At 35.5% G+C, this 17293-nt stretch overlaps 1 protein-coding gene across 3 annotated transcripts in view; it reads left to right on the top strand.

The window, feature by feature from the left end:
• IQCK (IQ motif containing K) overlaps window positions 1–17293 on the top strand; it is a 47538-nt gene that overhangs the window by 9175 nt on the left and 21070 nt on the right. For all 3 annotated transcript variants that reach the window (XM_064520314.1, XM_064520315.1, XM_064520316.1), the window contains exons 5-7: window positions 3187–3239; window positions 3355–3432; window positions 12460–12544. In XM_064520314.1, coding sequence (XP_064376384.1) covers window positions 3187–3239; window positions 3355–3432; window positions 12460–12544 — 216 coding nt within the window. The remainder of the gene's footprint in view (window positions 1–3186; window positions 3240–3354; window positions 3433–12459; window positions 12545–17293) is intronic.

The following is a 17293-nucleotide window of genomic DNA, read 5'->3' as shown; positions in this document are numbered from 1 at the left end:
TCAATCTTTTGTCTTGTGAGACTTGACTAATACATTCATTTTTCAGAATTAAAACTCAACAACGTTTAAACATGTTTATTACCATAGCTCCAATTTTTCTTTCTTGTTGATGATCACAGAAAGAGGTTGCTGTAGCAGACTCTCTATATTAGATAATGGAAAGCGAATGAAATAATTCTCCCTAATGACTTCTGCAATCTTCTGATCACCAATATTTTTGCATTGTTACTACCAAACATATCATATAGAAGATGAAAAATGGGAAATGAATTCTGAGTATAAATAGTTTATAAACACATCTGCAGGCTAACAATGCACATTGTGCAGATATTTCCTGTGTTTATCCTGATTCGTGTACCCTAGGAAGAATGTGCCAAAGGCAGGTCAATTTATGTCATTTTTTCCCTTCTATAAAGGTCAGCTGCTGTACAACTGAAGATTTAATTGACTAAAAAAGAGAATAGTTGCCTGGAAAAAAAAATAAAGTAAAAAAAAAATATTCAGATGGACTGAATTCCTTCCTGATAAGTTCACTGGGTCTAACAGGGATAAAGCAAGTTCAGTTTAGTTCCTTCAGTGATAACTGTTTTGATAGCACTGTTTTGATCTGTTTCCCCCTCTTGCAAAGGAAAGAGCAATTACTTAAAAGAGAATAAATTACAACTGCTAGGTTAAATTGAATTTTATTGTCAAAGCATAGAATTTATTCTGTGAAACAGTTCACTGCCTTATGGGGCCCAGTTTAATGCAGTGATTTAGTGTAGCCATAGTATAAACGAGGAGGATCAGACTCTGCTATTTAATTTCAGACTCAGTTCAAGACAGAATTTAGCCATTCGACATCTAAAATAATTTGTAGAAAGCTCTCCAGCGAACATATTGGTCTCTTAAAGCTTAGGTGTTTAGCTTCTAGGAACAGTATTTTGTATTATCATGACAAGCGCGGGGAAAACTTGTTAGGGAGACGTGTGTTTCTGCACCTCCAAGTGCTCTAATAGAGCTGTACGTGAATCTGGAGGCTTTTGTGATGAAGCAGACTATTAACATACACAGGGTTCAAGACTGATAATTGTTTTGCAATATTCTATTCTTCTACTTTTTCTTAAAGCAATTCTCTTTATTTCTGTGGGAGTCAGACTGTATGTCTACCAAAGATAAGATTCACCTAGAAAACTCAAAGCTTTCTGAGATATCTTCTAGGGAATGCCATACAGTCTAGCTCTAAGCTGCACATTTGTGCTCCCCTACTTACGTGAATACCTTGTATCCTCCTTCACTGTGCAGTCAGGACTTTATATTCATCCACTTCACTTGTGGCTGAAATAATACATCGACTCCAACTTATGCCATGCATTAATTCCCTAAACTTTGAGAGAATTATGCCATGTAGAACATATTTTTTTCTGCCTCTCTGTTCACTTTGCGTCATATTCATGCAGCACAGGGAGAACTGTGGATTAAGGTGGTAAAGATAATGTGTAGAATGAAGTCATCCTTCATGCATTAAATCTTTCATGCATAAACTTTTCCTAGCAACTGCTAGCAGTGCCTTAATTTCTTACATTTTAATCAAGACTCCAACCTGTTTCATGACATTTAGCAGTTTCACAGAGAAGTTCTTTGTGAAGTGTTTTTCTAAAAGGTAGTGATTGCAGTTGAGTCTCTAATTTGACATGGTAAGCATTACTTTCTGGGTGGAAACTAGGTTTTCTCTTAGTTAAATAGCTGCTATTTTGATAAAGCATTCAGTGTCTCTGTTCCACAGTGGCTTAATGTCTTTTAGTGCTCATTCTCTGACTGTGTATACCTGCAATACATCTAGTATCAGAGGGGAGTCCAAAAGATACTAGCCAAGCTCTTCTGTCGTTCCAGCCAGTAGTCTAGGTTGTATTCCACACATCATGATTCCTCTGGTTTGTGAATAAGCAGAACAAGAATCTACACTCATTTGTACAGCTAATCTGTAAGGATGGAGCACAGAAAGAAAATCTCTAGGAAAAGGAAGACCCCAATCAATTCCATACTGATCAGAAGTCATGCTTTGTGGTCCCCTGCTTACATGAATACTTTGTGTCCTTCACTGTGCAGTGAGGACCTTACCTAATATTCTTCATCCACTTCACTTGTGGCTGAAATAATACGTTGACCACAATTTATGCCATGCATTAATTCCCTGAACTTTGAGAGATTGTATGCCTACCAAAGGTAAGATTCACCTAGAAAATTCAAAGCTTTCTGGGATATCTTCTAGAGAATGCCATACAATCTAGCTCTAAACTGCACAAACTTATTTTACAGAGTGCAAAGCGGTCAAACTAAACAGGTCCTGTCTGCATGAGTCACTGAGGATAAGCCTCTGCAAAGCATTTTGCAAAATTGCCTTTGGTGGTGGTGAAGTCTTAGAACTAGGAGCAAAGGACACAATTTTTTTGCTCCAAAGTTCCAGGCTCTGGACCTTTTTACCTGGTTCTTTGTACTGTCCATGGTATCTGCAGTTGGGGATATACATGAGCTTTGTTTCTGCCTTCTGCTCTGGACTACCTAACAGATAATTTTAACTGAGCAGCCATGCAATACTCTGGTAAGTGTGCCTGAGTATGCACAGCACCTCCAAGCTGATTCCAGACAAAAGAAAAACAATATTCCATCCATTTTCCTTCTCTGCCTTGAAAACAACAAAGTATTTTAGGTATGATAATAGAAGTTTGAACAAAATGGGAAATAATATGCAATGTATTTACATCCATCAATTCTGTTAATTTCTTTGCAATGAGATTGCCACTTAGAAAGAATACCCTTCAGAGAGATTTGCTATAGGTGTACTGCAGCAAATATCAATTTAAGTATCAATTATATGTAGAGATAGATATTTTATATATTTTATATTTATATATTATATGTTTATATATTTATATTTGATGTTTAAATATCAATTTAAATATCAAAATGTGTACAGTTTTTTCACTCATTTTTAGATTTGGCTTGAAAGCATTTTGACAAGTGAAATTCTAAAATTTTGTCTGAGCCACTGACTGTTGACCTTATCAATATTAAAGTACACAGAGTAATCTACTGTATATTTTATTTAATAAAAGCAATCAATTTAGCTTCTGTTCCTCTCCACTAGTAAAAATATGTGACCAATCCAAAGATAATAAATAATTTGAAACTATTTTCTATCTTTAGAGAAAAAGAACCAAATTCATTGCCTGTGATTTCCTAACTGAGTGGTTATACAAGTAAGTTAATCATTGCAGTTACAATTAATTATGCCTAATGATTTAAAGGCATTAATTTACAAATAGAATAGCTTCAATTTAAATTAATATGAGTTTGTTTTTTTTTTTTAATCAGCCAGAACCCAAAGAGGAAAGATGAGTCATTCACAGAATTCTTTTCCATTCCTTTTGTTAGCGACTGGCTAAAGGACCAGTAAGTTATCGCAGTACTCAGAGTAACCTTTTCTCCTTCTATTCTTTTCCCCTGGTTATTCCAAAAAAGTAATAGAGCTTAAATGATTCTAATTGTGCCCTCTAAATGCCCTTTACTATGTGCAGCAAATAACTATGTGATGCTTTCTAACTTTGTAGTACGTTAGTTACAAAGTATTTTGTACCAGGATCATTTACGGAGCAATTAGTTTAGTATAATTAAACATTTAAATTTTTTTAGAGTGCAGGGCATTCTGATAGCGTGGTAGTATTATGAATATCTTTATAAGCAATATTTTCCATGCTGCTTGCTTGCATGAAGATCTTTGTGAGGCTATACAGTCTTGAAATTCTTCCTCCAACTGTAAGCAGCTTTTTTAAAATGCCTGTACTAATACTTGGTATTAGGATGCATTTCTGCATTTACGCAGACGTTTTTGATTTTGCATCTGAGAAATACAACTCATTTTGACAGTTCCACTCTCATATTCCTTGTTATTCCTGTAGCACCAAGCTATGCAGTAGTTTTGAAAGAAACATTACTGTCCTTGAGATTGCAGTTTGTTTTACAATGTAACTGTTGTATGAAAAAAGAACAAAAGCAAAGTAGTAGTTTACAGTGAGAGAATAAAAAATTGTAAAGGCCAGATTTTCAAGAAAATTTTCCATTATAAATCTTTCTGGAGGCTAGGTTGGTAGTCAGTGAAAAGTCAGAGATGGGTATCTTCGTACACATGTTCACTTCATTATGCTATGTAAATGGGAATTGAGTGTTTTAGATCTCTTGTCCTGTGGAACTTCAGACAAAATCCTTTAGAAGAAGCTTAGAATTTTGAATAGCTGCCTCTGCTAAAGGAAAGCTCCTTGGCATTCACAGGTCTTTGGTGACAAATTGGTGATGAAGGCGTGGACAGTTGGGATTCATCTACTCTAACTTTGGCTATCTTAAACATAGTCATCTGGTCAGAGTTGTGTAGGATGTATCTGTAGTAAGAGAGGGACATCTCTGGAGAGCGATTCATTTCATCTCAACTGCATTACCCTGGGGTATTTACTGCTGCATCATACTGCCCAGCCATTAAATGTACCATTGATGGGACGCTTCCAACAGCTACGAGTTTCATTATCTAGTCCACTGGCTCTTGCCAACAAGATTGCCAGTTAAGGCATTGGATTTTGTAGTTTGGAAACTGATTGTGAAATGGAGTGAGGCTGTGACATTAATTTTGTAAGTGAAGAGCCATCGAATAGTAAGCCAGTTTGGATACCACTGAATTGTGAGGGTGGATGTCTGTACCGAAGATAAGATATCTAAGACTGGTTTTATAGACGTTTCTCTTGGAAGCAAAGCTGACCTAAATGGTTCCCTGCCCTCTCCTGTCCTTCACCCCAGCCTGCTTGCAGCCAAGCTAATACCGCCCGGTCTGTTTGCTTGGTTGCTTGGCTATTCTGATCAGGGACCTCCTCTGAATTAGAAGCAACTTTGCAAAAATATGAAGTGAGGGTTTGTATAGTTATTGATAATGTTAGAACAGTTCTTTGATCTAGTTCACCTGAGAGTCTCATAAGCCTTTGTACTGGCACAAACAAAGGATTAAAATGAAGAGCTAGGGGCAAGGTGAAGAGAACAAATGAGCCAGTAAGACACAGAGGTGGTGGCAGGAACTGCTTAAGTCAGCTTTGCCAACAAGAGAAATACACTGTGGAATCACAGCCTGAATGACTCATAGCTTCTGTTAGGACTTGTGCTCCTAAATAACATAGTGACAACTCCACAAGGACACTGAAGTGTCAAAGTCTTGTTGAAACTGATACATACTTGATCTTAAATCCTCTAAAAAATTAGGCCTTTAAAGTACTATATGAGAAAGCAACTTTTTCTAAACGTGTTTTGAAGTTACAGATTTCTTAACAAATATTGCTTCTAAAATAAACGTTATTAGGGCAAAGTGAATGATCTGCAATATTAAATCGAAATGGAAAAACAGTTTACTATTATGTCCTTCTGGGTATGAGATATAAAAGGTATTTGATTCAGTGCTTTTTATTGTCATTTCCATGTTTATTTGTAATGCAGTTTTCAATTCTTGATTAGGATTTATGAATATGCAAGAGACAATATGCTAAACACTGGTCAAATTTTGATGGGAAAATTCCTTACTTCTAAATGTTTAGATGATACAATAAAGAAGCAGAAGTAAAAAGCGTTGCTACAAATAATTAAGCAGTAAATTGTTTTGCTTTTTCAGTTGCATGCCTGAATTTTCAAAGCATTCTGAAAAGTTTGTTAAATAGGAATACATTCCTATCCTGTGTTAAATAGGTGCTTTTTTATTAGTACAAAGCAATCTTCATGTTTAGAAAAAAAAAAAACAGAAGGATAATTTTTTTCTTCTATCAGAGATCCAGCTTTTTTAATATAGTTCATGCCTGAATATGACTTTTTTGGCTGTTCTCCAGTGCCTCCAGTTTTTTCTTTGAAGCTGAATTTTTTTTTAAGAATAGTCAAAGCCACAGTCTTATAAGCCTTACTTTCATTATAATGTTTCTGAATGAGATCTTGCAGCCTACTTTTCCTCAGAAGGAGACCTAAATGCTGCATCTGTTTGCAGAGTTTTAAATGCAAACAGCATAGCTTTAATTTGAAGCTGGTTGCTGTAGATGAAGGAGCCTGTAAAATTACATCAAATTTGTTTCCAGCTCTAGTATTTACAGTAAATGCTGAGACATCAGTAGATAAAAAGCCTTAGTATACTTACCTTGCTTTCCAGTGTGTTCCCTGTGCTACCAGTAAAACTGACAAATACTATATCCTTTGGGAATCCTTGATTACTAAAGCAGATTTCAAAAGAAAGAGAAGGAATAGCCTCGACACTGACTGTCAATCTCCATTTCACTTCCAGGAGCACGCACAATATTTATGTTGTCTTGAAGAACAGCTGTACCTTTAAGATGAGAGAAAACTGTAGTTTTAACAAGCAACTAACAAAAGTTTTTGAAACTTACTCAGATATTTACTGTTGTCCCTATTCCTACATTCAAGACAACTCATTTATTCAAGTAAACTAAACAGAATTAAAGCCTGAATGTTTTGTACTCCTGCTATAAATATGCAAAGGAGCAACACAGTTGCATTTTGTCAGCATTTTCCAGTGTTTTTTCTGGTTGAATAGCAGTGGAGCTCCATCACAAGTAAAGAAGCTGTTTGTACTGAATCAGGGAGAAGGAAAGATTGGTCTGTGTTATGCCCTGATCCCCCTTAAGTTTTGCTTTTTTAGCATAGATAGGCTGTCTTGATTCTGAGCATCATGAGAGTGTGATTTCCCAACCTTCTTGAACCCCTTAATTAAAGGAATATGAAGAAAACAGTAAAAGAAAATTCCACTGCTCTGAAAGATATTGGCATCATAAAAGTTTACTGTGACATTAAATTAATAATATTCAGTTTTGTTCAAGTTCACCTTCAACACTTATGTTCAATGAAAGAGAATAGTATATAGATCTAGGATTGGAATAGGCATGTCTATTTTCCTCTGTTGAAGATTAGTCTTTGTGTGCATATTTTACAGGGGTCACAGGAACTGAAGGTGCTTTTATAAATAAATGTTCATTTGTAAGAACTGATTTGAGAAAAAACTGCATTTCCTCATTTTCTGTATAGAGGTATCTCTCGATACTCAGTTCAGGACACATTTCCTGGTTTATCTGTCTGTGTATACCAAAACAAATGTGCAGATACAGAGAAAATGTATTTGTCATGCCTTTAATGAAGTGGAGAGATAACAGATATGTATGTCTATAAATGATCACTAAATCTGAAGAAGTTGCTCTTGCCAAATATCTATATAGGCATGCGTTCACATTGATTTTTCCCCCTTCCCCCCTCAGTATTCTAATTAGGCAAAGTCTACTGGTCTCAGCTGCCTTTACAGTTGATTTCATTGTCAGTTCTCAGATGGCCAATAGGGGTAATTTTGCATGGGTGGCTGATTTCTTTCTTTCCATAATGTGCCCAGTTTCTACAGACTTTGCTTTCTGCACACTGCTATATTTCACTAGGCTGTCTGTAAACCAGTCTTGTTTAGTGTATATTTCATTTGCTTTATGTTTTTTCTTTTCTTTCCTGTTAATAATTTGAGCTTTAAATTTTTTTGGTATGATGAGCAGCACATTTGACTGTAATAACAGAAAAGTCAAACAAGTATGTCTGTATGGATTTTATTCTCTAAGGGTCCAGGGTAAAGAATTGCCATTCTAGTAATGAGGTAGCATTCAAGCTAGTGAAATTTTTGACTTAAAAGACCCAACAACTGTGCATTTGTAAAATTGCCTTGTCAGGACTTCTGTCACAAAGTTTATATATAAAATATTTATATTGTGCAATAGTGTTTTATGCGATTGAGGTCTTGTGGCTATATATCCTCATGCATTTTTGAAATTTGCCTTAATTTATGTAAAGATTGTCAAACTGACAGTGAGAAAACGTAGTAGTAGTAGTATCTAGCCTACACTAGTGTCTGTATTTTACATGTTTTAGATCTGTTCATCACTGTATGTCAGCAAAAACAAAACAAAATGATTCAAGACTGAAATTTGCATCTCGATTCTTTTTTTTTATTACAATTCTGACTGAGACAGAAATGAAACAGCTGATTTAAAAGTGAAATATTTTCTTTGTTCACAACCTATAGCCTTTATATTTGAGGAGATTCAAAATTGTGGGCCAGCAAAGCTGTGGAAGATGCAAGGAATAGAGAGGGAAAAGGGATCGCAGTGTTCTTATTTATGCTCCATCCAGCTATTGACAGTATCAAGAAACTTTTACTTGGAGAAAGTGGTAGAGAAGAAAAGAGCTTAGACAGTTAGCAGGAACCAAACTTTAAAATGCCTTCTAGTTTGCATTTCCTTATTCAGAAGGTTAAATTTGGCTATTTCCACTTTCACAACCCTTCAAAGATGTACCCTACATAAAATGCATAAAAATGTCAGCTTAAAAAAATTATAAGGATTTTTTCCCCCAATACTTTTTTGTTATTCTAGTGTATTTAGATTACAGCAAAAGAAAACCAGTAGTTAGTAATTTCTTTCTGACTGTTGAATGGTTGTATTTATACTAATAATCTCTTACAAGAAACGTCTCAGGTCGCACTCAGTCTGGCCTGTGAAAATGTTCCAGAATATTTTTATGAAGTATATGTGTGAATCTTTCCCTGTAAACCTGTGGGGCTCATGATGGTGTAATATGTGATCAGTATTTCTAATTGGTTTTAAATACCAGATCAGATAGATCAAGTGCTTCAATACCTGATTGTTTATGAGCTATCTTTTCTCTACTTTTTGGGCAAATAACCTTAATAGTGTCTGTAAGCAGAGATTCTGGAGACATTTATTTCGAATCAAAACAATACTTGTTTGTTGTTGCACGGTTTTGCATGGCTGAATAGGCATGTAAGAAGAAAGGCTTAATTACAAAAGGGGGTACTGCTGCAGTATTTCTGGATTCTTTGAATGAAAATAAGAATACTGAAAATAGAAAATTACTTTGAAAAATTTGCAAAGCAATTTTTTTGATGCTTCAGACCAGCATCTGAATTTTTTGAGTACTTTCAAAATCTAAGACTTTATCAGAATCTTTTTGAAAGTTATGCAGAACACCATGTTCATTTACTTGTGTGTCCTATATTTATCCCTATTCTTTTGTCTGTTCTTTTGTCTTTTAGTTTGTGAATTCTGCAGTGACTTTGTCATTGTCTGTATTCTTACATTTCCCAGGTGCATTTAAGGTCTCTGTTTTTCCCGTAATATAAATATTCAAGAATATTTAGTAACCATCACAGTCAGTTTAAAGGTGAAGTGGTTTTGGCTGTTTAATATGGCAGTGGCTGTCATACTGCACCTGGGTATTCCGCTGCTCCCTGCCCACCATCCTGTTACAGGTACTGATACTCATAGTTAGCATAGTGATCCTGCAGGCAGGGAGCTGCAAGAATGGAGACTTTGAGTTGCTGTTAGGAAATGGAGTTGAAAAAAAACAGCAATTACAAAATCCTAAATGATATATAGTGAAAATTTTGCTTGATTAAATTTTTCCATATATTACCTTTGTTATATTCAGTAAACTTTCCAAGGAAGGAATCAGACTTTCTATTTGCTTTTCTATTTTCTGATTGGGAGCTTAATGACAGTTGGGGCTTCTGGAGATTACTGCAGTAAAAATGCTCACTGTATACGCTGTCCATCAGTGTGATTATAAACCTCTATATGTTAGCTTTTCTGTTTTTCTGACAAGATAAAGGAGAGTCTTTCTTTTTTCTTCTTGAGAGCATAAAGTTCATTGAGAAACCCAGCTTCTGTGTAAGAAGAAATTGGATACTCAGGTATACAGTAAGAACCTCCTTCAATACTTCATACTTTTACATAATGCAAGTGTGGTTTATATCTTCTGGGTGCCAAATTCCATCTTCATAATGTTATGTAATTAATAAGTATCTCACATAATCAATATCAGTATAAGCTTGATTGCTCAGAAAGTAAGAAACATATTTCCTGAAAATAAACTGTCCTCTGGTTGGTGTCTGCTTTATTCACATTTGGTAAAATACAAGATTTCTGAAAAATTGTTCTATTGATGCTATTTTACAGATGCAATTTAAGTTACACAGCATTTTTGGTATATATATCAAAATAGATATCAAAATCTTTAATGTGTGGGCTTTTAAGACTGTGTCTAATCAAAGACTAAATAAGCAGAATATAGTTACTGTACATTTTACAGTTGTAATCTTTTTTGAGCGATACAGCTGTCTTCTGCCATGAATGACATATTCCTTCTTCTCCTGCTTCACTGTTGATGGGTGATTGCCTCTGCTCAGCTTCTATTTTTATTTGACCCGAAGCCAATTGCGTATATTCCTTTAGACAAAAATGGACCTGGCATGACTTTTGTTCTTTAAAGCTGCCCTGCTGAAATGATTGATATTTCCCAGTGACTGCCATACTGAAAATTAAGTCCTATTTGTCTTGCTCGATTTTATATTGCTTTCTCAAATTTAGTGTTGGCTTATAAACTAGACAACATTGTTACTTAAAAATGAAAGCAAAGGAATGACAGAGTTAGCCTTGCATACTAGAAGAAATCTCAGTTTGTGCTTTAGAGACTGATACGCATTCTCAGAGACAGTTCCATATCTTTGGTATAACTGCTGTAAAATTTATAGGTCTCTTTCTCTGATTTTCCCACTTTAAAGTTTTGGTTTTCAAAAAGAACAAAAATAGAATAGAGGATGTGGGTCTGTCAGCAAAACCAGCACAGTCCAACTTCATATTTTTAAGTCAGATTATAAAAAGCAGCTTGCTTGGGAAGCCTTGCTTGTCCAGCAGTTACGATTTCCCTTGAGCAGTAGAAATGCTAATTAATGTTCACAGAACTATAACTGTTTAGCTTAATAGAGAGGCCTCTCTTTATTAGTGCCTTATTTCCACTCTTCCAAACAGACTGAGGTTTTCTTTCACATAAAATACATGTAGGCTAAAACCCAGCTGACATGATGATGAGACCAATTTAACTTAGTATACCAACTCAAATGATGTAGTTGGTATAGTATTGAATAACAGCTAAGGTTGTACTTTAAGTTGATATGCTCCTTCAGTGAAGAAAAGCCCTAAGAGAAAGGGCTCAAAGAGCATAGGAAGCTTACTAAGGCAGAGACAAATATAAATGATATTAAGCAAAAGGAAACTGTAAGCTGTCAAGCCTTCTGGCCTGAGCTGCAGTATACTATGAAATATATTTCCAAAAGAAATGGCAGAAGTAATGTTTTAGCCAATAAACGTAAGACTGGATGAATACCTTGTGTTCTTACAGACTTTACGGTATATGTGTCTTTACATGTTCCTGCAGATGCTGCATGTGTCTCTAATTTTGATAAAACAGTCACAGTTTAAGATTGGTGTAGGCAAAAAATTATTTGATAGGTAAATCCAAATTATTGCTCTATCCAGATTCATAATGCTCTGGTCTTCCAGGTCAAACCTGTGTTCAATCTGTGTCCCATGCAGGGAGAGTGGCTCTTAGCAGGCCAAGACTGTGCCAAGTCTATTGTTTGTAGATGATGTTTTCATGAGTTGTAGCATTCTTTCCCTATAGCTCAGTGGCTTTAAATATGATTTCACTTATTATATAAAAATATGTATATAAAAATTATTTTTGGCTTCTCCTTTCAAATGATACACTCTGATCACTATGTGCGAGAAATAAATCAACATTCGTAGAAAAAGGCTTTTGCAAAACAAGATTTGGTATAGTGATTTTAGTCTTTGTTAGTGATGCTGAAACATAATTTTAGTTTAAGGTGTTTCCCATTAAAACTGGAAGCAACAGAATCACAAATGATTTCAAATTACAATGTATTTTGGCTGAAAATTAAATGTTGACTTTATATATTACTTTATTTTTATCTCCAAGCAATATGTATATGATTATCAAAAGTAAGATTTCAGCATTTTAAGATCTTGCTGAGATATTTCTAAGCATGGATACACGTTCATGTGGATATGATAATCATTAATGTTTTCAATACATTTCTCTTTTAGGTGAAATCATAATGTAAATAAACATAGTTAAACTGTACATTTAATAAGTAATTTATAAACTTTTATGTCATAAATCCGTTCATTGTTGCATGTACTAAAACCTCCTCTTGTTTTACAAATTGCAAGCCTTCACCTCCTCCCCAAAACGCCTACCATAACGGTAGGAATTTGAAACCCAGGTAGAAAAATAAGAAAGATTACTGCCCCTGATAAGTCATAAGTCATATTATTGTTTTAAGGAAGAAATGTTTGTAGTGTAGTATAATACAGGATATATTTTTAAGGGAGCTGTTCGTTGCACATTTTATCTTGGAGCAGTAAGAAATTGTATCTTTCAAGCTCCCAAACAACCTTTCTCTTTTTTATAAGATAGGTTGTTAGGGAAGAAAGTATTTTACTTTTAAAGCCTGTCTGTTTACAAAACATTTTTTTTTAGTCCTAGGCCACCAATTCCTCTGTCTCTCCTTCTGTCTGAAGAAGAAGCAAGCAAAGTAATTCAGTCATTCTGGAGAGGTTATCGGGTAAGAGTAATCTATAATTATTTTGCTTGAAGTTGAATCAGTAGGACTGTGAAGGCCCTAGGGAAAATCCTTCCATAAATTTTAAGTAGAAGGTACTATAAATAACTTCAAACCCCCACGGTTCATTTGCTTTGGATGTTTCTCTACATAAGACGCCTAGTGACTATGATTTTTTTCACAGGCATTTATGCTGATGTAATCTCCTTGTTTTCCTCAGCAAGAGAAAACCTGCAGAAAATTGATTTTCAAAAGTACAGTTAACACTGAACCACTTTCATTTTTTGAGTTGATCTTTGGCTAGTTACTAAAGGATAAACTGTTTTTTGTTTCATGCAGGGATATGTATAGGGGTGTGGAGACACACAAGGAGGATTGGTGAGGTCAGTTAGAAATAGAGGCATAGAGAAACAAGGGAGAAAAAATTGAGACAAAGAATGAGACAGGAGATGTATGAGAGGAACGAAGGCTGTTATTCAGGGAAAGGGAAAACAAAATGGCAAGCAGATACTACAAGCCATACTAGTAATACAAAAGTAGTGGAAGCTTCAATTTAACGCCAAAGGCACATAAAGTAACTATGAAGAAAATTGGCTGATACTATTATTATGGAGAGTGATAGCAGTGCTAAGTTTAGGGTAAGAAATACATGATTTTGACCATACTGAACAGATTCTGACAAGCCTTTCTTTGAAAGGCTGTAACACCTTCATGCTTGGGGAAGAAAGGCACTTGAAATTTGGGTGGCCTTGTTGACAAAGAAGTGTTTTTAACTGCCTTTACCAAAACATTTCCTAAATTTGCTGTGGCAAATGGAGCTTTTGAAAAATTGTACTTCTCATGTGATTTGCAGAGACTTCTTAGCATTTAGCAAACATTTTCTGAAGAGTCTGCCTTTTCTAGACACATTTCAGCCTGGAGCTGAAAGCTTGAGCAGACCTTTTGTTGTAATTTTAGCTCTATAAAATTCCACAAGGACCACATCTGGTTATCTGAATGGAGAGTAGGGAGCCTGTGTCTGAATTACTCTCAGTGACATCCCTGCTGGGTCCAGGAAGTTGCCTGATTTGAATGCAGCTGAGACAAGTACTAAAACAACTATTGGTGGCAGGAAAAAGTTGACTGGGGCAAAAAAAGCATTGGAGAGAGAAACAGTGTTAGCAAGGAAGGAAGGATGAGGAAGGAAACAGAAGCAGGAGTCAGTAGATTGTATAACCTTAATTCTGTTCCTTTCTCTGTATGCATTCTCATGGTCTTTTATTCCATGGATTCCATACTGTTTTTTCTTAATTCAGTAACACACAAAATGTCAAAGCTTCCCTTGCCTTTGACAGCTGCATTCTAACACCAAGTCTCTTGATATGCATAGTTTTGATGCTCTTACAGTAGCTGCAATTTCCCCTGAATAACAGTAACGTTGATGTCTGGATCAGTGGATATCTACCCTCATTCACATGTTGTACTACAGCCCAGGTGAAGTACACCAGCTAAGCAGGGAAGAGAGGAGACTGCAAGGGGCTTTTGAGTCTGCATGTCCCAGTCTTCTTTATGTAGCTTTGCCAACAACTGTAGGTTTCTTTCATGTTAATAAAAACATTAATTTAGATATTAGCAAGTACAGAAATTAATCTTTAGCATTTGAGAGAGTACTTCATACATGATTCCGGTTTACATCCAGCTTTCGTCCTGGAAGTTATGTCACATTCTAATATACTGTAGTTTAAGAGACAAATACTGATGTTGCTTTATTTAAAATTAAATGTAACACAGGGTACTGGATAGGTATATAGTAATGGTACTACACATAATTTTATCTGTCTGCAATGAAAATTCTTATCTAAGGTTGTAAATAGCCTGCAGTTATAGCAATGTTTCATTGTGATGGAGTGTGAGACTTCTCTATCTGTAAGTACTGGGTGTTCTCTAAATAACAATCAGTATAGAACATTTTCTGTTAAGTTTTTTTACTACTTTTAACAAGCAAGATTTTAGGAGAGTGGCTATTATAATCTGCCATGCTGACAAAGATGATGAAATACTCTGAAATGATCCCCTCGACTGACAGATTTTTGTGATGCTTTGTGTTTGTTCGTCTTCTTTGATATTTCTTTTTTAAACAGAGATGGCATTGACAGTAACATTAATTAGCATTGACAATATCACTGCAGGCATCCTCACAGTCGAGTATTACAAAGGCAATTTTACATTATCCAATAACAGTTATGGTAGCTGAACATTGCAAGGTTGCTCAGATACCTTGTGCTTCTAGCAGAGGTTCTGAAGGTTACTATCCTTCCTTGCTATATTAATGTTAACACTTTTACCATAGTGTTTGTCATTCTAACCCAGTTCCCCAAAATGGGGGAAAAACTGTAGCTATAAAAAGTAGGAAATGTCAAAAATTAATTCAGACTATAATATTAGCTGTTACATGTTTTAGCTTATTAGAGCTGGAAGAACTTGGGTTTTTTAAACTGAAATCAGAATATAGAATCAAAATAATTGGTAACAGCTTACTATGTAGGGTAACATATTATGTTTGTGCTTGTAAATTAAGAGAATGCTAAGTTTAAATGGGAATTCCTCACATTAATGATAAAGTATATTCTGAAAAACTGCTAACCAAAGAATTCAGATGATTTGCTCTTGAAATAAACAGTTCTGTCAACTAAAGCTAATTTTTTGAGCTCATAACTGAATACTCATGTACAATGCCTTTCTGCCTTCTAAGGATATTTGTGTGTCAGTGATTTTAAACCATCTTCTGGTGTTTTTCAGTAAATCTTTTTATATAATTCACAAAACCTGGAACTTGTAAACACTATTACTGAAATTAAAATTTACACCTTGTCATAAAATCAAATAGATGACAGAAGACACAAACACACTCACATATTTTATACTGCAGTTTGGTAAAGGAACATTGTACTTCATTACTGTTGTTCTCAAGGGATACTTTAAAGGACATAAAACCACATTTCACAAGTACTTGTTTGAAGGAGGGGTGGAGAAGCATTCTGGACATATTGCTTTAAAAGGCTCAGAAATCTGGTCCAGAATAGCCTTGTTAAGGACGAGCCTCGTCTTTAACAAGCCTATCCAAAATGTGAACCTTGTAAGTTTTTTATTCTTGAATGATGTCATACAAAATATGAGAGAGCACAGGAAGTTATTTTCCTCAGACCCATCTTCTATGGACTCAGACCATTTGGGGGACATTTTGTTAAACCACTTATTGATCTAGGCAGTAGATTTTATCTAATTATGTAATTGACTGAGCATTGCATGTTTCATGATACTTCACTCATCTCTGCCATGTTTAGCTGTCCGAGTGTGCCGAGATCAAAAGCACAGGGGATCAACAAAAACAATGAATCAGCCAGTAAATATTTTTTCTATGCAAAAAAAACAAAAACAAAAACATAACAACCCCCCCCCCCCCAACTCTAGGAACAGCATATGAGCAAAGGAGTACATTCATCTTTATCAGAAGCAGATTTCAGAAGACTACTATTTATGGTAGTAATAATTAACAGCTGCCCTCAATCAAGTCTTTGATGCAATCTTTCATACAAAAGCATTGATGAGCACTCTAATAATTATACCGAGTTAAATGAAGAACTAGATTCCATAGTAGACAGCAGTGGAATCTACATGCAGTGGGCCACACACTGACACACAAAGACCAAATAATCCAATTACTTTCATAACAGTTTTCTGGTTAAAAAAAGCAGGAGCAAACTGCTCAGTTTGCAGAAGGTTAGAACCAGAAGAAAACCATCAGGAAGTGATACTAGCAGTTGTAAACTTGACCCTAAGTGGAAAGAGAAAGACCTTTTTAGGCACAGAACTCACTGTAAAGAAAGGTGTGGGAAGTACCCTGAGGAGGTCAGAAAGGAAGATGTCATCTTCAGAGGTCTCTTCAAGGTGCGAGGAAAAACAGCCAGAGTAAGGCTTTAGACAGCTCTTTCATCAGAAATCTTTCTCTTAACTTCTCACATTCATCTTTTATTGAAATTCCACTCATCCATCAGGTGCCAAAATAGTATTCCAGTGCCTGGTAAAAACCCTTGATTGGTAGTATCAATTTCCCAGGCACTTTTCCAATAAAAGAAGAGATATTCCTTCACTCCTCTACTGCAGAACCTGTGTTCAGTGCCATTTATTTTATGGGGTCTTTTTAATCTTTATGGTTTGCATAACTATTCTACACTGAAGGGATTTTTAATTAATAGAATTTCCTCTAATGTCCTTGGCCAAAACTGCTTAGTGTTATCCTCCCACTGTTGTGCAACATGTTCTTACCTAGCATTGAAGGCATTTTATTTTGACAAAGCAAATCTTGTAATATCATGGTGCTTAGGTTGGACAGCGTTATGTAAACAGTCAGTGCTATTTTATGTGTAAATATTGGTTGAACAAAAGTTTAAACAGAATCGAAGCTGGTTTATCTTTATATCTGACAAAGCGTTTTTGTGCTGTTGCTCCCCTATTCCTTTCCAGTATGGTGCTGGCTACTAGCAAAAGGCTCAAATCCCAGATGGTCGAAAGAATGTTGGTTCTTTACATCAAGGGTAGATTCAGTCCAAGTGATCTGGGTTTTTAAAGGGAAATGTTGTCCTTTCTCACACTTGAAAGTTAGACTCCTTCAGTGTTTCATGCGTTGCTGCTCTGCAGGAGAGACACATGTAGATTTTGGGATAAGGCTCTCAACGCTGCGATTATTTGTCTGGAGATTTGGCTGCTGTGTCA

This window comes from Dromaius novaehollandiae, chromosome 14 (genome assembly GCF_036370855.1).
Source record: "Dromaius novaehollandiae isolate bDroNov1 chromosome 14, bDroNov1.hap1, whole genome shotgun sequence".
NCBI lineage: Eukaryota > Metazoa > Chordata > Aves > Casuariiformes > Dromaiidae > Dromaius > Dromaius novaehollandiae.
Note: the sequence above shows the minus strand (reverse complement) of the source record. Positions and strands in the feature narration are given on the sequence as shown.